Here is a 24,681-nt window from a genome sequence, read left to right as displayed (position 1 = left end):
AGCGTGAAACAAGAGTCTGTGACATTGAAATACCCTTAAAAATCGACTAAAACGCGACTCCATAACCGTTACTTCTCGTGCGTTTTTAAAAATATGAACAAATGCATTTTGTGGTATTAGAAACACCGAGATGACCAGAAACACTTCGGTTGTTCGGAAATGGATAATCTAAGCAAACAATAGAAATAATGTATGCTTTCGGTGATCATAAATGGCTCTAATAGTGAAAAATATGCCATAGTAAGTGTTTAAAAACTAGGGTCTGTCCCTTTAAATTTATTTTCACAATATTTTGCTTCTACGCTCTTCATACATGCATGTCAATGTTATAGCCATTTAACGTGCATTTATTGTTCTATTTTTTCGATCCCTACTATCTATTATATCTACTAGTAGGGATCGAATATTTTTAATAAATACAAAAGTATTGCTTTTATCAGCATTCGTAATGATTAATGGTACTTGTAGAATATCTAGTTTTGAAGTCTCAGTCAGTTAGCTCCTGCAATGTTTACTTGCATGTGCCGTTAACTGGGGGGAGGGACGGGACTGGAGGGGCTAGTGTAGATAGATAGGTAGAGGGTATGTTGGTAGGTAGGTAGGTAGGGAGGGAGGAGAGGGAGGAGAGAGAGAGAGAGAGAGAGAGAGAGAGAGAGAGAGAGAGAGAGAGAGAGAGAGAGAGAGAGAGAGAGAGAGAGAGAGAGAGAGAGAGAGAGAGAGAGAGACACACACACACACAGATATCAACAGACAACCTGGCATCCAAAGAAATTAGCCAACTACGGTAATTTTTTTAATAAGTTTTATTTATAAAACATTTGGATTTCAGCCCCACTCATACCCACACTCGAGAACGAAAACGTACAGGTTTTTTCTACTCCATATACTAGTAAATAATACAAATTTGGCTTGTAGTGACCTCCCCTCCACCACACACCTACTTAACACCGAGTCCCCTCCACTACAGTGCACACCTGGTAGCATTCCTACAGGCCTGGATTTACCCCTCTTGATGAGTGCATTTTTTTCTTTGCAGTTCCTTGCTCCGAAAACATTATATATGTATTAGGTCATAGAATTTTACTATAATTTACAAGAATTTACTATTATCAAAAATTCCTTGTAACGATCATGCTTCATCTGTTAGAATATTCCAGAACACTATAATCCACAACACATACAGTAAGCAATTGAAAACTTTATTTCACAAACATATATGTATTATTAAAACTGCAATCTTGCATGTGATAACATAATTTTGTAGCTTTTTTTTAAAATTCTAATGTAAACTACAAACACAATTAAATTTTAGGTGTCCTAGATTTGCAAGCACAATCAATGGGTACAAATAATGGTGTACAGCCAAAACTAACTCTGAATCAGCAGATAATTTTGCCTAATTATCTATTAAACTTAAAACATTGCAAAAACCAAGTTATTTTGAACAAAAATATCCATTATTTCAAACAATTATTTCGCCAATTGTTTTTAAAATTCACAATTGGCGAATTTAGCGAGTGCTAGAGATAGCCCTGACAGTAGTAAGAAAATTAGTGTGGATGATCTATTCTGAATGATTAAATACTAATAAAAATCCACATGACATTGTAACGTTAAGCAACACCGGATGATCTGTTATTAAATAACAAAAATATACCCAAGACTACTGTAAATACATAATTAAGAACAAAACAAATCAAGTAGTGTATATTTCATAAACATAAACAATACCGGTATGGCACTAAACACAATTAATTGTCTAAACATATTTTATGTAATTTCTATAAACATACAGCTATCATAATGTATAATTTCACTGTAGTCAATAATTTTCCAAGTTAAATTGATTAATATAGCCTAAACGTTCCTACATATGGTTACTGGTAACTCTTTTAACTTCTTGTAGCTTATGTATTAAAATGTGCATTTTTAAATAAAGTGTACCAATCATTGGGTACTGCTTGGGATGAGAAAACACTCAAGCAGACAATGGGTCACAGAGGGGTGGGGGTTTGATCCAGTGATTGAAGCACCTCAGATGATCATTCCACTGACTATTTTAAAGATTTAAGTCTAAGCACAAAAATAAGCAGTGTTTTATGCACAATAACTTAGTGTCATTTTGTAGCTGAGAGTATGGACTGGTTATTGCCAATCTGTGGTCTTTTACTTGGGAATAACAAATGAAAAAGTTTAAAGTTTGTTTTGTTTAACGACACCGCTAGAGCACATTGATTAATTAATCATCGGCTATTGGATGTCAAACATTTAGTAATTCTGACACGTAGTCATCAGAAGAAACCCGCTGTATTTTTCCTAATGCAGCAAGGGATCTTTTATATGCACTTTCCCACAGACAGAAAAGCACATACCACAGCCTTTGACCAGTTGTGGTGCACTGGCTGGAACAAGAAAAAAAACAATCAGTTAAATGGATCCACCGAGGTGGTCTGATCCTGCGATGCAAGCACCTGAATCGAGAACTCAACCGACTGAGCTAAATCCCGCCCCAGAATAAGAAATGAATGCAATATAAATTGTTACCTAATTATTTAAACTCAAACTCAGACAAATATATACTGATAAAACAGTTTCTAAAATAAATAACAAATAATTTCTTTCCATAATATCTGAGAAATACTCACATAAAAATCAAACTAAGCATGTGTGCAAAGGAGAGTTTTGGCAGGGGGTGTCCAAAACCCCACCCTGCACCAAGAAAATTTTCTTTGTTAAAATGTAATTTCTGGTGTAGCATGACCCTCCCTCCTCCCCCCCCCCCCCCCCCAATTTTTTATTATTTTACCACAGTCTTGATCCTCCTGCACAATTTCATGCACACGTCTGCAAATATGTTAAGACAACAAACAGCCATAGTTTGAAATGCGTGGATTGTCTTTAAACAAAAATTTGTTTTGTTTCTTCCATATTGCATCCTTCTACATTAAGAAAAAGTAGATGGCAGAAAATGTGTTCTGCCATCAGTTAATTATTGTGGTGAATTCTTGCTGTATTAAATTGTTGCTGTAAAGGTATTTCAAAATTAAAATACATGTACACTTCAACAGAGTAATCTTTCTCAAGTCCTCTGTAACCATAAACATAAAATGTCACTATCTCAAAAGAAAGTCTGCAGAAACCTCCAGGACTGTACATACATATAACAAAACACAACAACACTAAAAACAGACTATCAAATTATCAATATACATGTTTGTATTGTTATGGTTAAAGATGTTCTTTTAACCCTTTCAGACTCGTTAACCCATTGCCTTTAAAGTGCCCCAGGAATTGATATATTTGACAATTAAACAAAGGATAAATTTACAGATGGTTATTTGATGATAACTTATTTATTATTCATAGTAGAAGACTGGTTCAAGCATATTTGTAAACATAAGTCAATTTTCTATGAGAAGGAGCTCATTATTATACATATATACAGGTATATACATTTTTTAAATCACTGGTTATAAAACCATATCAAATTTCTATGAAATGTGTAAATGATTAAACCCATTTAGAAAATCTCTCCGATCACGTGCAAATCTCGAAAGTGGTATGTCATCTTGAATTCGTGACAGTATTTCAGCTAGTGGAATTCTATCAGAATTATCACTCTTACATTCCGATAAAAAATCACTATTGCAGTCTTTTTCCGTGAAGGTCGTATTATCGAAAATGGATATCGCCATTGCAGTTAACAGAACAGTTATACCAAATAGCCTGAAAAGTTCCGAACAAATGAGCACATTCTCACAGCAAACCATGTAAAACTTCTACAGGATGTTGTTGTTAGCACTGCCTCTATTGCGCATGTCAACCTGTGACAAATTTGGTGGTAAATACAAACTGAAAACACACAACCGGATTTCCCGTTCTGTAGTCTGAAAGGGTTAAATTAAACTCAGGCTCCTAACAGCGTTAGGCTGGACTTGTCCAAATTAAAACTTCTACATGTCGGCATTATTCAAAAAGGGCTTGTTACTTCACAGAAGTCTCCGTCTCGGTATTTGCAGGTTGGGTCGCATCATCCAAACTTTGAATAACTTTAATTTGGCCATGATTGAGAGTGAAAAAAGCACCTTCCTTTAAGTTTTTCTCCTTGACTATTTGCAATATTTTTTCTCTGGGCTCCAAGTACGGCTGAAATAATACAAAATAATTTTTTTATTAATTATAATACAGCCAACCTTTAAAGAATTACAGACACTACATCTATGTTACAGGGTTGCTTTGAGTTTTTTATTTTATTTGTGGGTTAATGGTCATCTTAAGAAAAGACACATGTGAATGGTCTCTAACGTATCTAATGGGGCAGGATGTAACCCAGTGGTAAAGTGCTCCCTTGATGTGTGGTCAGTCTGGGATCGATCCCCATCAGTGGGCCCATCGGACTATTTCTCGTTCCAGCCACTGCACCACGACTGGAATATCAAAGATCATGGTATGTTATACCTTGTCTGTGGCATGGCACATATAAAAGATCCTATGCTACTAATGGAAAAATGTAGCAGGTTTCCTTTCTGAGACTATATGTGAAAATTACCAAATGTTTGAGATCCATCAGTTGATGATTAATAAATCAGTGCTTTAGTGGTGTTGTTAAACAAAACAAACTTTAACTAACGTATATGTATATCCAAGGAAATGTATTTAGAATAAAAGAAAACAAAACATTTTCCTTGATGTTAAAGAAAACTGGAAATGCAATAAAAGATAACAATTACAATCTACATGTACGTTATTGATTTTCACTTTAATATGTAATAACTTCTAAGTTTACCTGATATACACCAAAATAGTTGTAAATTAAAGCACGATAATATATTTTTTCCTGCATTAGGTAATATTCAATTATTTAATGACAAAAATCCCTAACACAAATGTAAGTTGGTTAAAAACTATCACACACTATGTGAGATATAACTATAGGGTGGATAGCCTACTACCAAATAAATTCTCATAGACGACAATAGTAACATATGTGGATAGAACTCCTACCTGCAGCGTATCAATCGACAATAAACACCACTGATATAAATACTACCACCCCTCACCCTTGAAGTGAATCAGTAAAAATTGGGGGTCAATTAAGCTGCTCATTTCTGAGATATCGGGTAGTGTCTATGACTACCCTAGTTCCGCACAAAATTTGAGTACTTTTTTATTACAGGTACCCCATACATGTTTCAAGCACAAGGCTACTTGACAGTGGTACTAGATCGAATTGCATACATTTTTTGCCTAGATGAAACGATTTATTTTACAACCAACACACTCACATTTATCACCAATCACAGGACTTGTGTTCACTTCTCTATCATTGAGTGCACCTCGAACTTTGACCCAACCAGAAGTTATTTGGTTTAGTACTACCTATAGGGCTCTGAGGTAAAGTGGCCAAGACAAATAGTTTGGGAGTAGGACATATACATTTTACAAACAATAGGACAAGTCGATTAAAAATGACAATATATTGACAAAATGATAAGTTGTTCATGAATTTTACAATTACTGACATGATAATTCATGAATTTAACAACTGAGGGCATGAGAATTTGTTATGAATTTAACAATTATTGACAACATGATCATTTGTTCATGAATTTTACAATTACTGACAAGATAGTTAATAAATTTAACAATTGTGGACATGATAATTTGTTCATGAATTTAACAATTATGACAAATGATCATTTGTTTATGAATTAAACATTATTGACAAAATGATAATTTGTTTATGAATTAAACATTGTTGACAAAAATGATAATTTGTTCATGAATTTAACACTGATCCGTTTGAATTTAATTTGCTGCGAAACATTGCTCCAGTGTTGTTATAGAAACATATGGGTGGGACAAGCACGTTTCAGACAGGACAAGTAAAGCAACACTTACCTTACAGAACGAGTTCATATTAAAGGGACAGACCCTAGTTTTTAAACACTAAGGCATGTTTTTCACCTAGAGCCTAGTTTCAACCCGTAAAAATAGACACTAAGTTTGGTTAATTTACAAACCTGCAACAAATTTGGATACAACAGAGTGAAACAAGAGTCTGGGACGTTGAAATACCCTTAAAAATCAACTAAAACGCAACTTCATAACCATTATTTCTCAGACGCACGTGCATTTTTAAAAATATGAAAAATGCATTTTGTGGTATTAGAAACACCAGGATGACCAGAAACACTTTGGTTGTACGGAAATGGATAATCTAAACAATACAATATAAGTAATATTTGATTTCAGTTATCATAAACGGTTCTAATAGTGAAAAATATGCCTTAGTGTTTAAAAACTAGGGTGTGTCCCTTTAAGATTTAGTATAGAGCCCTGAACTCTCAAATATATTACATGCTCAAATGAGTTGTATAGACAATTTACTTCGTATGTCAACTTGAACGTTCCCCAGTGTATTCCCAGTGATCGCTCTGCTTTGATGTCCTGGTGGATCTGGACAGCTTCCTCAGGGTTAATATGCTGAGTCTTCATGAACTTTCTGAAAAAACAACAACACATCACCCACTTACACATATCCTGAAGTAATCAATCAGGATAAACAATAAAATAAAAGACGTGTAACTGAAAAGCAATAAAATAAATATCTACTTAAAGGGACACACCCTAGTTACGGCTAGTTGTTAACCATTACGGCGTTGTTTTTCGCTATTAAACCCATTTTTTCACAAATAAAATTGCACTTTACTTACCGTTTATTATTTAGAATATACATTTTCATTCACCTGAAGTGTTTTTTGGTAATCCTGGTGTTTGTAATACCACAAAATGCATTTTTTGTATTTCTGAAAAACGGGCGCACGTTTGAGAAACAACCGTTGAGCAGACAAGGTCTAATCTATTTTTAGACGGGATATTTGTCACAGACGTTGGTATACCACGTGACCGTTATCATTTTGGTTCGGTTTGTTTTCTCGTGCACGGTTCGCGCAATCAACATCCGATTTGTTGTTGTTCATTTGTGAGATTTTTCTTCACAGTTCATGAACATTTTCAGTAACAATAAAGTTCAGACAAGTAAGTATCTCAATACAAAATGTTACAAACCCTTAAAACCAATAATTTTGCTAAGTCCTACGATATCTGGAGAGGGGATACAACCAGGACAGAACAGTTGGAACATGTCCAGGAGAGGTGAAAAGAACGCACCCCAAGTCTGTGAAATTTGTCGTGACGTAGGCATTGTTGTGCTTCGAGCGACATCTACCGGTGACATCAGAATACAAACTTTCAAAATTATTTCAAGCAATTGGGACATGGGGATTCCCATGGTATTTATCGATATAAAACCTGCTTTTTCACTCCATTTGATAAAAACGTGATCTAAGTGTGTTACAGGTTTGTAGATTAACCAAATTAGAATTTATTTTCGCTGGATGGAACTAGGGTGTGCGGCTTTAACTAGATGGTCCAGTGCTGTATTTATTACCCTAGCAGGCACTCATAACAGGGAAAATAAAAATCATAATTTTATGCATTGGTTTAACGTACACTACTATTGGACGATTTGATGCCAACAAACCAATCACCTTGTCGGTACTAAATAATTATGACGTCATCATGGATTTGGCAAAGCACACACAATGATGTCACGTAGTTTAAAGCGTTCGCATTTACGTCTTTCTGGTTTCAGTGTTAAACTTGTAATAAAATGGTAGTTTAATGCAATTCATTGTATATATTTTTTTACAGAATATATAAAACTTTGGGTTTTGAAAATTATCGGTGACCCGTGAATAAATACAAAGTTAAAGCAATACCCAGAACAGTAAAGTAGTTTACGTCGTTTCTATATACATGGACGTGTAGCCGATGTAGGCTGTATAGAAAATAAGATTTTTAAAAAAACCCAAAAACAGCTGGGGTAATAAATAGAATAACAAACTCGGTACCAGTTACAATAAAATTTATCTTGAGACGAGTGTCAGAAACACCATCTACAAAAGGACAAATGCCAGATATATTTTATAGTTGAATGATACTTATAATTCTACTATAATTATTATAAAATTCACTGCATTTTATTTGTTGTATTGTGACATCACAACAACCCTTCTCTCAGCTGATAAATATTATGTCAACAGAAGGGAAAAAAAGAAAGAAATGTTTTATTTAATGAAGCACTATCAACAGAAGGAATACATGCGGTGTTACATATTATGTGACATCATATACTACCTTTGATTATGGAATGATGTAATTAACCGATGACAACTGCCGTCTACTGGTAGTACTAAACCAAATAACTTCCGGCTGGGTCAAAGTTCGAGGTGCACCCAACTTTTGATAGAGAAGTGAACACCATAAGTCCTGTGATTGGTTATAAATGTGAGTGTGTTGGTTGTAAAAAATAATAGTTTCATCTGGGTAAAAAAAATGTGCAATTTTATTTCATCTAGTACCAATGTGTCAAGTAGCCTTGTGCTTGAAACATGTATGGGGTACCTGTAAAAAAAAGTACTCGAATTTTGTGCGAAACTAGGGTAGTCATAGACGCTACCCGTTATCTCAGAAACGAGCAGCTTGACCCCCATTTTTTTCTGATTCACTTTAAGTGTAAGGGGTGGTAGTATTTATATCCGTGACGTTTATGTCGGTTGATACGTTGCAGGTAGGAGTTTTAGCCACATATGTTACTATTGTCGTCTATGGGATTTGATTTGGTAGTATACACCCTACTAGGGCCTCCACGAGTCTAAAATATTGGACTCAAGTACTCGAAGGTCAAACTCGACCCGGATCCGAGTACCCGACACTTACCCTAGATGATAATGAGACTAAGGAATAAAGTAAAATAGTATTATGCATCTTAATTCCAGCACTGAACATGGATGCTAAATCATGTCATTGTATTGCATTCCACACATTCGACTTTTGTTTTCCCTCCATCTTATAGCTCTATTAAACAACTGGCGACAAGCGCATGGCAAAATTACGTAAACAATATAATTAAATGAGTGTCCTTCCTTGCATGGGTACTCGAGTCTCGTGGATGGACTTGAGTCTTATTAGACTGCCCGTGCCCGAATACTCGAGTTCTCGTGGAGACCCTACCTCCTAAACGACAAGACAAATTAACCAATGAAAACGGTGCATTACCCTCTAGGGGACGTGTGCTAGACAGTTTTTCTAACACCTGTCTACTGGTTGATTGAACTAGAAGTTATTTTCTACACTGATATTTAAAAAGGGACCATGAAATACATCCACTTTTGAGGTAAGTCCAGTTTACAGAGGGTGCAGTTTTGAGGGATTTCACTGTATATTGGCTGAGAGAAGAAGTGATATTACAGTACATACATTTTGTATAATAGTTAGATTAAAATTATAGGACTGATTGCATAATTTTTTTTTCTAGCATATGTCCTTTTATCCCAATAACCAATGCATATTTTTGTGTTGTGGCATCATTAAACATTAATTCATTCATTCATTCGTCCTTTTATAGATAGTTTTTCTACCACGCGTCGCCAGGGCACATTTAAGAATACTTGCCTTGGTTCATAAGCTCCAATAGGAATGGCCGCCAGTGAGAATTTCCCATATTTCTGTCCAATTGTCTTGAAAACTGGACAATAACCAGTGTCGCCACCAAAATAGAACCGATGTTTTGGTCCAAGAACAGCCCAGCTACACCAGAGTGTCTGAAAAACACAATACATGTCAACAAAGCAATTTTGGAATCATTACCATCAGGGTCGGATGTAGCCCAGTGGTAAAGCGTTCATTTCATTTAATACACGGTCAGTCCAGGATCATAAGATCGGTAAGCCCATTGGGCTATATCTAGTTCAAGCCAGTGCACAACGACTAGTATATCAAAGGCCATGATATGTGCCATGTTGTCTGTGGGATGGTGCATATAAAAGATCTCTTGCATTAGTACTAATGGAAAAATGTATACCTGTCGTGGTGCACTGGCTGGAACGAGAAATAGCATCAGCAGAGCGCTTTACCACTGGGCTCTGTTCCACCCCAAACGTTTAAATTACCAGAAGTGGAAAGTTAATGACAACGGCAGAAATTAAGACTAGTTTAACAGAGTGAAATATATGTGACTATGACAGAAATATGCATTAACCAAAGGCACATTAGTCAAAGGTAGGTTTTTTGGGGTCTTGAAAATAAAAATTGTATTAAATTATTTTTTTAAAGTAATTATAACCAGAAAACAACATGTGAATCTAGTAATTTTGGTTAGTTGAGTACATGAAACATTATTTTTCTAAGGTTTGCTTTACCCCAGTACTACAAAAAAAAAAAAAAGAGTATAAAAAGTAAAATATTTTTTATTTTGTTGCTATCTATTCAAAATTAAAGGGGCAGGATGTAACCCTGTATGTAAAGTGTTTGTCTGATACATGCTCAGTCTAGTATCGATCCCCATGAGCTATTTCTTGTTCCAGCCACTACACCACGACTGATATATCTACAGCTGTGGTATGTGCTATATCGTGCCTGTGGGATAGTGTTAATAAAAGATCCCTTGCTACTAATAAAAAAAATGTAGCAGGTTTCTGCTCTTAGACTATATGCCAGAATTACAAAATGTTTGACATCCGATAGCTGATGATTAATGAATCAATCAGCTCTAGTGGTGTTCAGGGCTTTAGATCTCATTATTTTGGGCACAACCGGGACTTCTGTCTTTTTTTAAGTTCAGAAAGGTCATTTTACTTCAGTTCTATCTTTAAAGGGACATACATGTATGGTACCCTAGTTTATAAACACTAATGCATATTTTTCACCATTACAGCCATTTTTGATAACTGAAATCATACTTTAGTTAGATATTATGGTTTAGATTATCAATTTCCAGCTGCTGTAGAGTTATCAATATTCAGAAATATATTTCAAGTTATTTTAATGTAATTAAACTTAAAATTTCAGTGGTTTTGAGGTGAAATATTTTGAGGTCAGCATGTTTGTACTTAATTTGGGCATGATTATTTTGGGTATATGTATTTTGGGCACAATTTTTATCACCTCGACTTTGATGCAATCTAAAGCCCTGGGTGTCGTTAAACAAAACAAAAAAACGATTCAGAAATTGTCATCATTAAATTGTCATGATTATTTTGAAAATATGTATTTTGGGCACAACATTTATCGTCTTGAGTTTGATACAATCTAAAGCCCTGGGTGTCGTTAAACAAAAAAACAATTCAGAAATTGTCATAAAATACCCAGTTGGTATCCAGTGCTCCTCTCTTACTCCAGTGTTGACATGGAAGGCAGACAAACTTGAATTTGTCATTGTAGTCATCCTCACCCCACCAGTTCAGCTCCTCTACTTTCTCGCATCCCACGTCTTTGAGCCATTTTTTCAATCCCAGTGGAACGTACCACTTTAGTTTAGGGCCATACTTCATCTGTAGTTCCCTCACAGAGTTTTTATCCAGATGATCATAATGATTGTGACTTATGACCACAGCATCAATGTCTGGCAATTCACCAATACGACAGGGTGTAGGACGGTACCGTGTTGGTGATATCAACGGTGGACCACATCTTTCGCTGAAAATGGGATCAGTTAGGACAGTAAGCCCGTCAAACTGTACCAGGACAGTGGCATGACCAATCCACATTGTGCGTATTCCATTTTCCGGAGATGTCTTAAACTCATCTAGATTTGGCTTCTCTACTGGCAAGGTTTTGTCAAGCTCCTGAAATATATTTTGGTGGATATTTAAAATGAAGTTGAAAGTTCATGCAAAAGACAAATATAACTGCAGTGTTAATAAGCGTGTACGTCCCCATTATCAACAGGGGGCGGGACGTAGCTCAGTGGTAAAGCGCTCACAGTGTGTGCGGTTGATTTAGGTTCGATTCCCATCGGTGGGCCCATTCGGCTATTTCTCGTTCCAGTTAGTGCTGTCACTGGTGTAAACAAAACCCTGTCTGTGGGATACTGCATAAAAAAGATCCCTTGCTGCTAATCAGAAAGAGCCCATTGTGTGGTTTCCTGTTTGATTATCTGTGGTCCTTAACCATATGTCTGACGCCAAATAACTGTAATTAAAATGGGTTGCGTGTGTCGTTAAATAAAACATTCCTTCCTTTCATCCATTATCAACTGTTCTCCTACAAGGCTTGTACTTGTGCTTGTTATTCATGGCAATTTTAAATAGAGAATAAAGGCCGTCCCACACTAGCGCAGCGCGTCAGCAGTGAAGCCTCAATAATGCCCACATATACGCAGCGTGTCAAACAGAAATAAAAGAGAGAAAATAAAGCTGAAATTAGGAAAAGAAAAACGGATTTGATTTGAAAACATGGCTAATTTCAAGATAATTTCGAGTAAATTGGTTTTAATGTATTTATATAGAAGATTACTTGATAAAAAACGCAAGAGGAAGTTTTGGGTACACGACATCGTTGACCAGGCATTGTCTGCCATTTCTGTGTCTTTATAACTAACCGATTGGATGTCGTATATGCATGGACGTTTCTGCACCTCTATGATCAACCTTTCTTCGTTAATATTTTGTTTTGGCATTGTTTTTCAGTAAAATAAAGATATTCGTCAATGGTGTGGGTTTTTTTTTTTTTTTTGTGGAAGACCTAAATTATTACAACGACATCATAAACTAGGGGTTTCTGAGCGCGTCAGAGCAGCAAGCAGCAAAAATCGCTTTTGGAACGATCGAAAAAAAACCTGACGTTTACGCGCTGTACTAGTGGGGTATATGGTAATTCATTGGAAGTGATTTTTTGCTGTCGACACGCTGCGCTAATGTGGGATGGCCATAACTAGTTAATGTCATTGGATATCGGCTTTATCCTGTGAAGGTAAGAATGGGAAAGTCTGAATGTGGATTTTTTAAAACCCCAAATTACAGATCTTTTAATAAATTATTAATTAAAACAGCAAATTTCACAGAATTATATACTGTGTGTAATGACATGAGTCAGTTATTCACTGAAACATTCCCCAGATTTATGAATAAAATTTGCTAATTTTGTTAGCAATGTTTTTAAATTTATTGTTTAATATTTAACATTATAATGGTCTTTTGTGGATAACTTTAGCATGGTCAGTGAGCTGTAATATTTCTATAAATCTCATTTTAATCAGTTTGGAAGGAAGGAAAGAAATGGTTTATTTAACGACGCACTCAACACATTTTATTTACGGTTATATGGCGTCGGACATATGGTTAAGGACCACACAGGAGAGAGGAAACCTGATGTCGCCATTTCATGAGCTACTCTTTTCGATTAGCAGCAAGGGATCTTTTATATGTACCATCCCATAGACAGTATAGAACATACCATGGCATTTGATGTACCAGTCGTGGTGCACTGGCTGGAGCGAGAAATAGCCCAATGGGCCCACTGACGGGAATCGATCCCAAACCATACGCGCATCATGCGAGCGCTTTACCACTGGGCTACGTCTCTCTCATTAATCAGTTTGAGCACAGCTGCACAAAGTTCTGTATTGACAATAACCGAGGTTTTTTTATGTTGGATCAACCATTTCTCAAGGTAACAAAAATAATTAGTCCATGTGACACAAACCCAGAGATATACATGTAGTTGTCAATAAGTTCGAGCCCTGTCATTGGCTACCATACCATCATTTTGAAATAGTTCTATATTAAAAGTATTAGCACCACCCAAAACAAAACAAAAAACCCAACAAGGGCAGCAGAAGTACTACATAAATTACATTATACAATTTAGTGATGGCAAGAATTACATTGTCTCAAAAAGCTTGAAAATGGATCATATGAAAGAAACTTTTAATATAACTTTGCAATCCTTTTTTGGGTCATTCCAGCCAATACACCACGACTGGTACATCAAAGGCCGTGGTATGTGCTATCCTGTCTATGGGATAGTGCATATAAAAGATCACTTGCTGCTAATCGAAAAGAGTAACTCATGAAGTGGCGACAGCAGGTTTCCTCCCTCAATATCTGTGTGGTCCTTAACCATATGTCCGATGCCATATAGCCGTCAATAAAATGTGTTGAGTGCGTTGTTAAATAAAACATTTCCTTCCTTCTTTTTATTTTTTTTGGGGGGGGGGGGGGGGGGGAGATAGCAGTACAATACAAATCATAATAACATGTGTTTTAATATGATTACACTTAGTTTGACACCCAATAGCCAATGTATGTTTTGGTGCTAGGTGTGGTTAAACATTCATTCATTCATTAATTTATGATTACAAGAATAATGTTAACTGGTTACAAAATAGCACCAGCTACATATATTAAAATTATGTGAAACAAAACATGTTTTTGGTTCCAAATGTTAAGAAATATTTCAGAAAAGATGTTTTAAGCTCTAAGTAAATTGCTGTTAACCAGGCAATGTACCTTTAACAGACAAAAAAAAGAAGGTTTTTACAAAATATTAATTAAAAGTGAATACAAACCTTTTCAGAAGGAATGCCACTGTTATCCTCGTCTGTAACTACAAACTTGAATAACTCAAAAGGTTTGCTGCTAGGCGTTCCTGTCCAAGAATCCCATGGGTTAGCAAAAGTCCTCCAAAATCTGCTTGCAAGTATAAGAGGTTTATCAAGTTGAATTTCTTCCTTTTCATTAGTAGTAGCCATGGTGGTATGTTTTTTATAAGCTGGAAAAAAGATATAGATATATATATATAGAGAGAGAGAGAGAAAAACTGGATACTGTAAAGATATCAACTTTATCCTGCAAAGGTTTGAATGGCTACATGTATGTCACGAGGCTCTGCCGAGCAGCATTTGCCATTCGACTTGAGCAGAATAAAGCCGAAATCTTAAGGCAGTAAACGGTTATTTTACTCATCCTGTAATCCAAAAGGAATAGTTGGAAAATCATTATTATTTGTTTCAGTTTACTAAGGCAAATTGAGTATCATTATTAAAGGGACATTCCTGAGTTTGCTGTAATTTTTAAGATGTTATCGACTAACAGAGACTTTCTGATGACTGTAATTACATATTAAATATATTTTTCTGCATAAAATATTAGTGGCTATATATTAAATGTGTTTCTGATCGTTCTAATATCTGTACTAGGTTAAATTTCATATGTACAAAATTATTTGAAGATAAAATCCAGTTTGTGCTTCTTACAAATATTAAGACCAGAAACACATTAAATATACAGACACTGATATTCTAAACAAGAAAATATATTTAATATGTACAAATTTAATCGTAGAAATGTCCAAATTACCAATGTCGGCTATATATCTGTAGATGTCTATTGCTTTTGAAAATAAGCCTTTAGTTATTCAATTAAAGTATTAACTTTGAACAATCAAGTCTAATATTTTATGACATTATGTAAATAAAGTAGGTACCAATCTTAGATGTTTTTAACAAAGGAATGATTAAAATGACAGTGAATGCACCTTGATTAATAATAATACATTAAAAATGGTCTGTGATCGATCTCTGTCGGTGGGTCCATTGTGCTATTTCTCATTCTATCCAGTGCATCACGACTGGTATATCAAATGCTGTGGTTTATGTTATTCTGTCTGTGGAATAGTGCATATAAAATATCCCTTGCTACTATTGGAAAAGTGTAGCTGGTTTTTCTCTCTAAAAATATACTAGTAAGTTATGAGACACTGACAGTCCAAACTATTTCTGGTATTTTATATACCGCTCAGCTTCTGCTATGGAACACGGCTTTTGATTGTTATTATCATCATCTTCGGTGTCATCATCATCATCAATGGCATCGCTGACACCAAAGTGGTCAACTATCGTCCTGGCTCTTAAACAAACTTGTTTGCCCATGTGTAATGGCTAAACCAACATCGTGGACGACTGCCGCAAAGTCTTTGTGTATAACAATCAAGTCTGACTAGCAGCAATCGCACACCTTGCAATACACTACCTTTCAGTGTTAAGGAGTCGGATGTAAGCTCAGTGAAAGCATTACTGTACCCAATGACAGGTCACCGTTTAAATGACCGAGGCTGGTAGGTACTGGGTTCGGATCCCAGTCGAGACATGGGATTTATAATCCAAATACCGATTGCAAACCCTGAGTGAGTGCTCCGCAAGGCTCAATGGGTAGGTATAAACCACTTGCACCGACCAGTGATCCATAACAGGTTCAACAAAAGCCATGGTTTGTGCTATCCTGTGGCGACAGCGGGTTTCCTCTAAAAAAACAGTTTCAAATGACCAACAACATCACCTTGACTTGACTAGGTATTTTACGTGTCCATATACGTCTATGGTTTCGAACACGCCTATCCCTATGACTGTTATACATGGATAAATTCACAAAAATTACAAACAATTTTTTAAATTACAAACAACATTTCTATTTAGTTGAAAATACACAAAAATCATTTTCTAATGTCCATTCCTTGACTTGTTTTACATAATGATGTCACATTTTAAAGGAGGGGACAATTAAGGCATTTGGCCTGGTATGCATATGCAACGATAATTAATGCACATTATTAATTAATATCAACAAGTATAATCCTATAGTTAATTAATAAAACGGTTAAATGTGACGGCTATTATATATAACGGGCACAGCCATTTTGTACTATCCCAGTGAATACGCCCTCTGGCGAGCTGGTGGTTACATAATACCTAACGTGTCACGTCAGGAATTAGTCTTCAAACTGAAGAAACAAAACACACCCGATTTTTGCGAATGCATCACTATGTTCTGTAATAATAGCCATCCCAGTAAGCCAGCAAAAACTATATACTAGTATTATTTTTCAATACAAAATAAACCACCATTGTCAAAATGTTGAAATAACTGTATTATGTTTTGTACATAAATTAATCCATGTACTGAAATAATAATAGGGAGTGTTTTCTTGGTCAATTGGTCTTTTCTTTCCGTGGCCTGTATCTGTGGTTCCTGACTGGCAGGTGTATATTTAGACGGTCCCCAGACACTGTGTCTCGACACTAAAAATACGTGCCTCTTTTATTGTATGGTATTGTGTGGTAACTGCACGGATACCCCTCCAATCATAATGGGCATTATCAGCCGCCCTGCTTTATTACCTTAAGTAATTCCATAAAACCCTTGATTAAGTAGACTTTCCCCATCTAAAATCACAAAACTGACCAATTATGTCGTCCCAAAGAAAAGAAAAGTATCACTTGGGTATCATGAGTGGTCGTTTTTGCTGGAACGTACCCTACCAATAGGCCTAATAATATGCATTTTTTCTTTGGATTTTTAAAAAAAGAAAAATACTATAACTCCATTTCGTTCTATTGACGCAAAATGAAATATATTTAGTTAAATAGTTTATTATACTATTAAGTCATTTATGTTGTTTTACAAGTCAGGTTGATGAAAGCGAGACTGTGCATAGAGGAGATGGACTGAGCCGACGTCACTTCGCCCCAAGCTATACCACCGGTCGTCACAAAAACAAAACAAAATGGCTGCCCCCAGTTAGCAGGAATAATCATGTTTTTTTATTAACTCTAAAATTACGCGTTTTTCCATTTGTTAAAGGATATTCTGCATTATTTTTTCCCTTGGAGCGGAACTCTTTGGTTTTGGGCCAGTAATCCCTTCCAGCTGGACCAGTAGCGGACTAATAAACATTACATAAATCTAACCGTAATTATTTATATATTATATTTGACGGCCTGCCTTCATTTTTTTTTCAACTTCAACTTAATATTTTCTCTCTATTTATATATATATTTTTTAAATAGCAATACACAAATGAAAATTATTTTGTTAAGCGTTGAGGGGGGAAAAAAAGCAACAAAAAAAAGCACTTATTTGACTGACATCATCTTGCATAATGCCTACAACGATAATAAACTTGTTCATGATGCTGGAAAATGTTCAATATTTCATGTGTGGATCCAAGGGGTGGGGTGACAATTTTTATTCAGTCCATTTTTGCAGTATATACGTGCACATGCAACCCTTGCAAATAAGAAGATTCCCAGTCTGCAGCTCATCGTGGTAAGATGTGTTTGTGCACACTGCACGTGCTTTCACGGCTCGATTCGGGGATCCTTCGATCACTTTTGTTGTTTTTGTCAACGAAGTGAAGTTTTCTACTGGGATGTATGCAGCCATTGGAACTGGTTGAACGCTGGAACGCTTCTCGTTTCGACAGTCTGCACAACCAGGTTGGATTCTTTTTTTAGCGAGATTCCTTGCCTCCACGTCATTTCTCCGTCTGACTATGTTGACTTGTATTTTTCGTGACTCGTATGACGGCCATTCTGCAAAACGCCACGATTGTTCGCGTTTAGTCTCTACATGTCCAAGCCTGTCCTAGCAGCACTGGAAGATTGACCGCCCCACTCTAAGAAGAAATAGCAAGCGGGGTCGGCCCCTACTACTCTTTTTCTAGACTTTACTTTGTTTTATTGTGATACCATCTCGTATCCTCCGGAGTCGGGCCCGTCCGCACCACTATACCAACCCATGACGACTGGACTATACCCTAGTCTGATTCTCTCTCTCGTTCAGGCAGATCTGGCTTCTCAAGATCTGTATTTCAGCACAGCACTACACCTTCAACGTCTATTTACGTCAATCTAGGTGTTTTCTTGACGGGATGCAACCCATCTCGTCCTTACAAGCTGTGCACCCTAACGGCCTTAACGAGGCCACTCACGTGGACATATAAATCGGACTTTAAAACTTTTAGACCTTCGTTCAAAAGTTTATGTCGAAATTACTTTCTTTTTTTAAAATTATTAAATAGTCCGATCCTCTCTTCTTTCTCTTATTTATTTTTGGACTGTCCTTCTAAAATGCTCCAAATTATATAAATATTCGACCAAGCAGTCAGTTCTTTTTATTTCTGGCTTGTAACTTTTTTTTTCAAATTCTAGTAACTTTTTTACTAATTGCTATTTTCAAAATTCTGCCCAATTTCAACTCTACCCCCCCCCCCCCCCATCCCGAGTCAGGCCACCGATCTTATCTAATTTCTTTTTGATCACCTGATCTAATCTAGCAACCAAATTTAATAGTAGAATTTTCTTTATTAATTATATTAGAGATGCGCATCAAAAGTTTAAAGGCCCACTATTTAATTTTTGGATGTAAATTTCAAAATTGTCCGCTAATTTTTTTTCTGTCCCGGGACAAGCCCCTGGCTATCCAGAGACAGGCCCCAGGACGGACATGCTCGAAACTCTAGTGGTATATGAGCATGTAAAAATTATTTGCACTCGCAAATAAGAAAATGACCATAGGGGAAAAAATGCTGTGGAAAAGACTGTCAGAATATATTTAATGCGATAGAGAATTAAACTAGTTTTCTTTAATAACGGCATAATTTTTATTAGGAAATCTGTCACCACGACCAAATGCCCACTCAGTCCCTCCCAAAGCCATGTAAATATCGGTAAAGAATAGCCTACTCAGCTACTGTTGAAAAACGAGTCCGAAGGGACGTACTACGTAGAAATTCTACTAGAATGTGAAAAGTATGGACTTTAAAATGTACGCCCTGCACTATTGAAAAACATGATTTAGTTTTTTATTTAAAAATATTATTTATAATATTGCAAATATACTTGCCAGGTCCACCTTACTCAAAATTACAACTATGCTCGGTTACTGTTCAGTGCTGCCCAAAGACTGGCAAAGTTGATGTTAAACCAGGAAATAATTAAAAATAAAGCAACATCACTTTCGGTTTCAACTTCACAAACGTGCCTACCATAATATTTCCTTGTGATGTCACCTAAACAGGAGTGGATGGTTTTGAAATTTTTGAAAAAGATAATGTGTAACTTGAGCGAGACGCGATTGGGTTCTAGAAACAAAAGGCTCCTGTAAACTATTACACATTTTCTTCTTTGAGAAAGGAAATCGGCCTAGGTCAAGGCCAATTAATTATACTGAAGGTTCTACAACATAAAATCAATTTCCATCGAGGATAAAGTTATCTATTTTTTAAAGTTCGTTATGTTTAACGACACCACTGGAGCACATTAATTTATTAATCATCGACTATTGGATGTCAATCATTTGGTAATTCTAACATATAGTCTTAGAGAGGAAACCCGCCACATTTCTTCTTCTAATAAGTGTTTATAAGAATTGTTCGTAATTATTTTGGTGAATTTATCGATGTACAAGTCATTGTATAAACAATCAGATTAAAATTAGCTCTACTGGGTCTACCCTGGTAGATCTAACAGCATTGCGTGGACTCCCATGTCCAGGTTACATTTCATCTATAAATAACAATTCAAATATCGACCAATTACACTTCGCCGTTTATATTGAAATTAGTGTCCGGCATACTTCGTAATTCACCCGAATCATTTCGTATACCCTCGGCATAATCCCGAATGTTTTCATTCATTCATTCATTAAAGTTTTTAACATGCTCCTATACCACGAAGGTTTCAAGCATGACCCCCCCCCCCCCCCCCCCCCCCCCGGGCTCGATCACTGGATGCCAGTAACCCAGTCCGGGGTGATACAATTATTTGGGACAATTTTGATATTACAGCGTCTTTCCCAACAAAAATTTACCTATAAAATCATATAATAGACTTTTAGACGCCATTTTAGAACGGGTTTTCCGAAAAGAAATAAACCATTTAGAGCACTCATTTAACCCTTAGTTTGTGTATGTTTCTAGGAGGTTGGGCCTAGGCCACAGGAAAGTTACCCATTAAAAGGGAAGTTTAACAGAGACACCGATCCTATCGGGAACTTCATCAGCGTGGCCGAAGCCGGGGGAGGGTCGCCCGGGGGCCGCGGACAGGCCCCCAGACATACCTAACTCCCCCTACGGCCAAAACCGCCTACGCCTACCGCTTAACCTATTTCTGGTGGCATGTCCCCCACCCCCCGGCACCCCGACCCCCGCCGACCCAGCCGTCGTGCCCTCCATTCTCGGTGTTCGTTGGTTGCGTGGAGAGGGTCACTGGGAGAGTGACCCCCTAAGATTAGGAAAGAGGTTCGTCCGGTCAGCCTGGCAGAGCGAAACGTAATTGGATGATCCCGGAGTCCAGAGGCGTGGACATATCGATCGGACTTTAAACGTTTAGATCTGCGTTCAAAATTTTATGTCGAAATTACTTCTTTTTTGTAATATTATTAAATAGTCCGATCCTCTCTTCTTTCTCTTATTTAATCTTGGACTGTCCTTCTAAAATGCTCCAAATTATATAAATATTCGGCCGAGCAGTCAATTCTTTTTTATTTTTGGCTTGTAACCTTTTTCTTTTTTTATTTATTCTATTAACGTTTTTACTAATTGCTATTTTCAAAATTCTGCCCATTTTCAACCCCCCCCCCCCCCCCCCCTCCATCCCGAGTCAGGCCACCGATCTTATCGGAGGTCGGACTCGGGATGGGCGTGTTCGAAACCCTAGTGGTATATGGGCACGTTAAACTAGTTATCATCATCATCTGTAATCAGGAGAAACAAACAGTTATATCATTCAACAGACGCTGTGACTCTTTGCTTTGGAACACTGACTGGAGGAATATTGGTATATTACCAGGTTCCAACCATCAACATAGGAGCAGTCTCCCGCCCTATTGGGTTCCGATTTCTTTTATTTTCAAAGAATTTAAAAACAAATATAAATAAATTAAAGCATATTAAAAAGAGCAGCCAGTAACTTAACAGAATTTCTAAAAAATAGGCAAATTAAGAATTAAAAAGGTATATACAATATATTTGGTCGGTGTGACGGAGCATGCTCTTAAATTTGTTTCGCCTGTGGCGATTTTACTTGTGTTAGAGGGCCGTGTGCACGTAGCCCAGGTGGGCAACTTGTTACGTAATACTTCGCGCGATCGGGCATTCCAATGTGCACTTAGTCCAGCTGTGGAGGCCATGTGGCGAGTAGTTACGTAATACCTCTGCCAGTGCGGTTTCGACGACCGTGATTTTGGCGACCAAGGCGTCAGTAAGTCTGACGATCTGAGGAAAAAAATACCGCTTGGTCGCGGTGGAAATATCTGATGATAGGGGGAGGTACCGCCTTGTACCCCCAGGCAATATTCTGATTTATAATAAATAGCTAGTTTTTAGAGATATCGAGGAGAACGAAAAAGGACGGCTCCCAGGGAACGTAGTCCGTTGGACTTTGGTAAATATTTTTATTTCTGCTCTGTGTATAACCTTGATGTGATTGATGTGACTTTAAATATTTTAATACTGTATTATACCAATATTCTTTAGACAGTGTCTTCGGTCATCTGACGAAGTAAATCGTAGACTTTTTGTTCTAACATTATACGAGTATTTGGTAATATAAAGCTTAGCCAGTTATCCTAGAAGACCTAGGTAAACTGTAGGTTATTGTCTTTATTGTGATAGGTACCAGTATTAATTCTGTGTTACAAGGTTACTGAATGAGTAGTTAGGGTTAATTAAAAATTAACCCGTTAGGAATAGAGCTGTAATTCCTTTATTAATTAAGTTCCCCTGGAAGCGTTCCTAAATTATCACACGTTACTGAACGAGTAGTAAGGGTTAATTAAAAATTAACCAGTTAGGAATAGAGTGGTAATTCCTTTATTAATTAACTTCTCCTAGAAGCGTTTCTCAATTATCACACGTGTGGGTTTTGTGTCACGGTGAAGTGATTCGCATATTGTGTAACTAGACACCTAGAGATTAACTAATTAAGTGATCAGTTCTGGGTTGTTATTATTGTTGTTATTAATTAACTACTACGGCTGTACATTTGTCAGCGTAGGTTAATACAGATTCCAAAGTGTATTGTGTTTTGTTGTGTTTCTAGTGAGCTAAACGTGCTATAATAATATATACCGTATATAAGATCGTATCTCTGATCATACCTAGACGAGCCATACTAGGGTTTAACCGCCTGTTACAGAGAGATCTAATAGATATACAGTTAGGAGAGATATTTTGATAATCATGTTTTATTCAGTTACGGGTATTATAGAATCCCCGTGACAGTCGGCGTGAATGGAGGGGCGTTACTGCCAGATAACATACCCTCCATTATCAGCCGGGAGTATATATACATTCAAACATCATTCATAACACACTTATTACAGTTAAAAATAATTTAATACCTACAACATATCATATATATATATATATAAAATTTATATTTTTTTTTTAAAAGTTTAAAAATCCGGTACATTTTTAAAATAGTATAGGCAAACATCCGCCGTAGCATGCCAGGCGCGACTTGGTCACAGAAGGTGGAAGAGAAGCGGGGTAGGGCGAGCAATAACCTTCCAACTCCTAAGGGAGAAGAGGTATTACTAGAGTAATACTGCCGCACTTACCTAAATTAAAAAATTCCGAGAGGGAACCAAAGGTCATGACTATAAAGTCATTTCCTATGCCCTCCCGGAATAAGTAAATAATAACCCCCAGGGCGTCCATCACCGCACCTATCTAACAATGCCTAGTGATGTCCGGCCAGGAAGTCAGTTATATTTAGTTTATATATTTATCCCAGATTGGTATACAAAGGCGACCACCAACCTGTCCACTATCGTTTTATGCTCTTTAGTCGGATTTAATAAATTATAAGCCGTGAACCTTATTTTATTTTTATTTAAATAATTAATTAGTTTAATTCTGATTTTTGTGTGTTTGGTACAGTCAATCAAAAAGTGGTTCACATTATCTATAGTGTGACATACCAAACAATTAGGTGATTTACCGACTTTAATTTTAAATCTAGTATCATTTAATGCGGATGAGATACCCATCCGCAATCTTGCTAAATTTTTTGTAGCTTTAACATTAAACGATACTGGACCGGGGGGGGGGGGGGGGGGGGCGCCTTTGGTTTAATAGAAGAATGCCACACCCTGGCTCTGTGGTCCCACTCTGTCTGCCACAGTTTACCAAAGTGTGGCTCAGCTATAGAATTTATTTCATTAAAATTATGGGCCACCGGCACAGCGACCACGGGGTCCAGCAAACTTCTTTTCGCGCACCCATCGGCCAGCTCATTACCCGCTATCCCAACATGAGCCGGGACCCATTCCATGGCGAGCACAACTCCTTCACCCACAATTTTATTATAAGTTTTATAAATTTTTGAAATTATCTCCGGTCTGACACTGTGGGCTCCTCCGATAGCCTGCAAAGCACTAAGGCTGTCAGAGAGAAGGACATATCTGGTAGGGCTATTAACATTATGGTAACGCTCGACCCACTTCAGAAAGTAAAGTATGGCCATCGAATGTTTTCAAATTCTTTTTAAATCACTGGCATGATTTTGCAAGTAAGGTTTTGATTGGTCGAATGAAAGGTCAGCTCATGTAATAGTGGAGCTAATTTTAATTAGATTGTTGTATAAAATTGCGTAGCGTAGCGAAGCGATTAAATACTAAATTTGTAACTGTTATATCAATAAATACACACAAAAATGACGAACATGTTTTATAATTACAAACAGCACAACCTATTTGGTAAAACTAGACAATTCGATCATAATAAATTAGATTCTAACGTTCTTCCCATTCTCGGAACCGAACATACGGGTACTTCGGCCCTATCCGCCATTGTTTATCACGTGACGCGGTGAAGCTTCTCCTTAGTTACGTATGGTTTGATAGTGAATTTAGTCAATTTCAGTCGATCATTTACAACAGTTAACGGCCAAGATGCTTAAAACATGTTGTGCAGTTGGCTGCATAAACCATAACTTGATGTTAAAAAAAAAATATCGTTTTACAAATTTCGAAAAGAAGAGACCAGACGCCGCTT

The 24,681-nt window shown here is 36.8% G+C and overlaps 1 protein-coding gene across 4 annotated transcripts; it reads right to left on the bottom strand.

The window, feature by feature from the left end:
• Positions 1-3,337: 3,337 nt before the first annotated feature.
• Positions 3,338-24,446, bottom strand: LOC121368412 (N-acyl-phosphatidylethanolamine-hydrolyzing phospholipase D-like). Of its 4 annotated transcripts, none has more exons than XM_041493131.1 (6): positions 24,350-24,446; positions 14,414-14,616; positions 11,211-11,690; positions 9,520-9,668; positions 6,391-6,505; positions 3,338-4,146 (listed from the first exon to the last, which is right to left on the bottom strand). In XM_041493131.1, the coding sequence occupies exons 2-6, from the start codon at positions 14,594-14,596 to the stop codon at positions 3,985-3,987; spliced, it is 1,089 nt and encodes a 362-aa protein (XP_041349065.1). In that variant the 5' UTR covers positions 14,597-14,616; positions 24,350-24,446; the 3' UTR covers positions 3,338-3,984. The 4 variants fall into 4 exon arrangements, with proteins under 4 accessions (XP_041349065.1, XP_041349066.1, XP_041349064.1 ...); XM_041493132.1 differs by having other exon boundaries at positions 24,425-24,445; XM_041493130.1 differs by lacking the exon at positions 24,350-24,446 and adding an exon at positions 19,527-19,844.
• Between the last annotated feature and the right edge of the window lie 235 nt (positions 24,447-24,681).

This window comes from Gigantopelta aegis, chromosome 3 (assembly GCF_016097555.1).
Source record: "Gigantopelta aegis isolate Gae_Host chromosome 3, Gae_host_genome, whole genome shotgun sequence".
Taxonomy (NCBI): Eukaryota; Metazoa; Mollusca; class Gastropoda; order Neomphalida; family Peltospiridae; genus Gigantopelta; species Gigantopelta aegis.
The sequence above is the reverse complement of the archived record's forward strand: the minus strand, read 5'-3'. Positions and strand labels throughout refer to the sequence as shown.

Excerpts from the sequence above, each read along its gene's own strand:
- LOC121368412 (XM_041493131.1), bottom strand. The coding sequence starts at position 14,596 with ATGGCTACTACTAATGAAAAGGAAGAAATTCAACTTGATAAACCTCTT. Across the intron at positions 11,691-14,413 it reads GTGGCATTCCTTCTGAAAAG|GAGCTTGACAAAACCTTGCC; the intron begins GTTTGTATTCAC and ends AATATATTTCAG. Across the intron at positions 9,669-11,210 it reads GAGCACTGGATACCAACTGG|ACACTCTGGTGTAGCTGGGC; the intron begins GTATTTTATGAC and ends TGTGTTTTTCAG.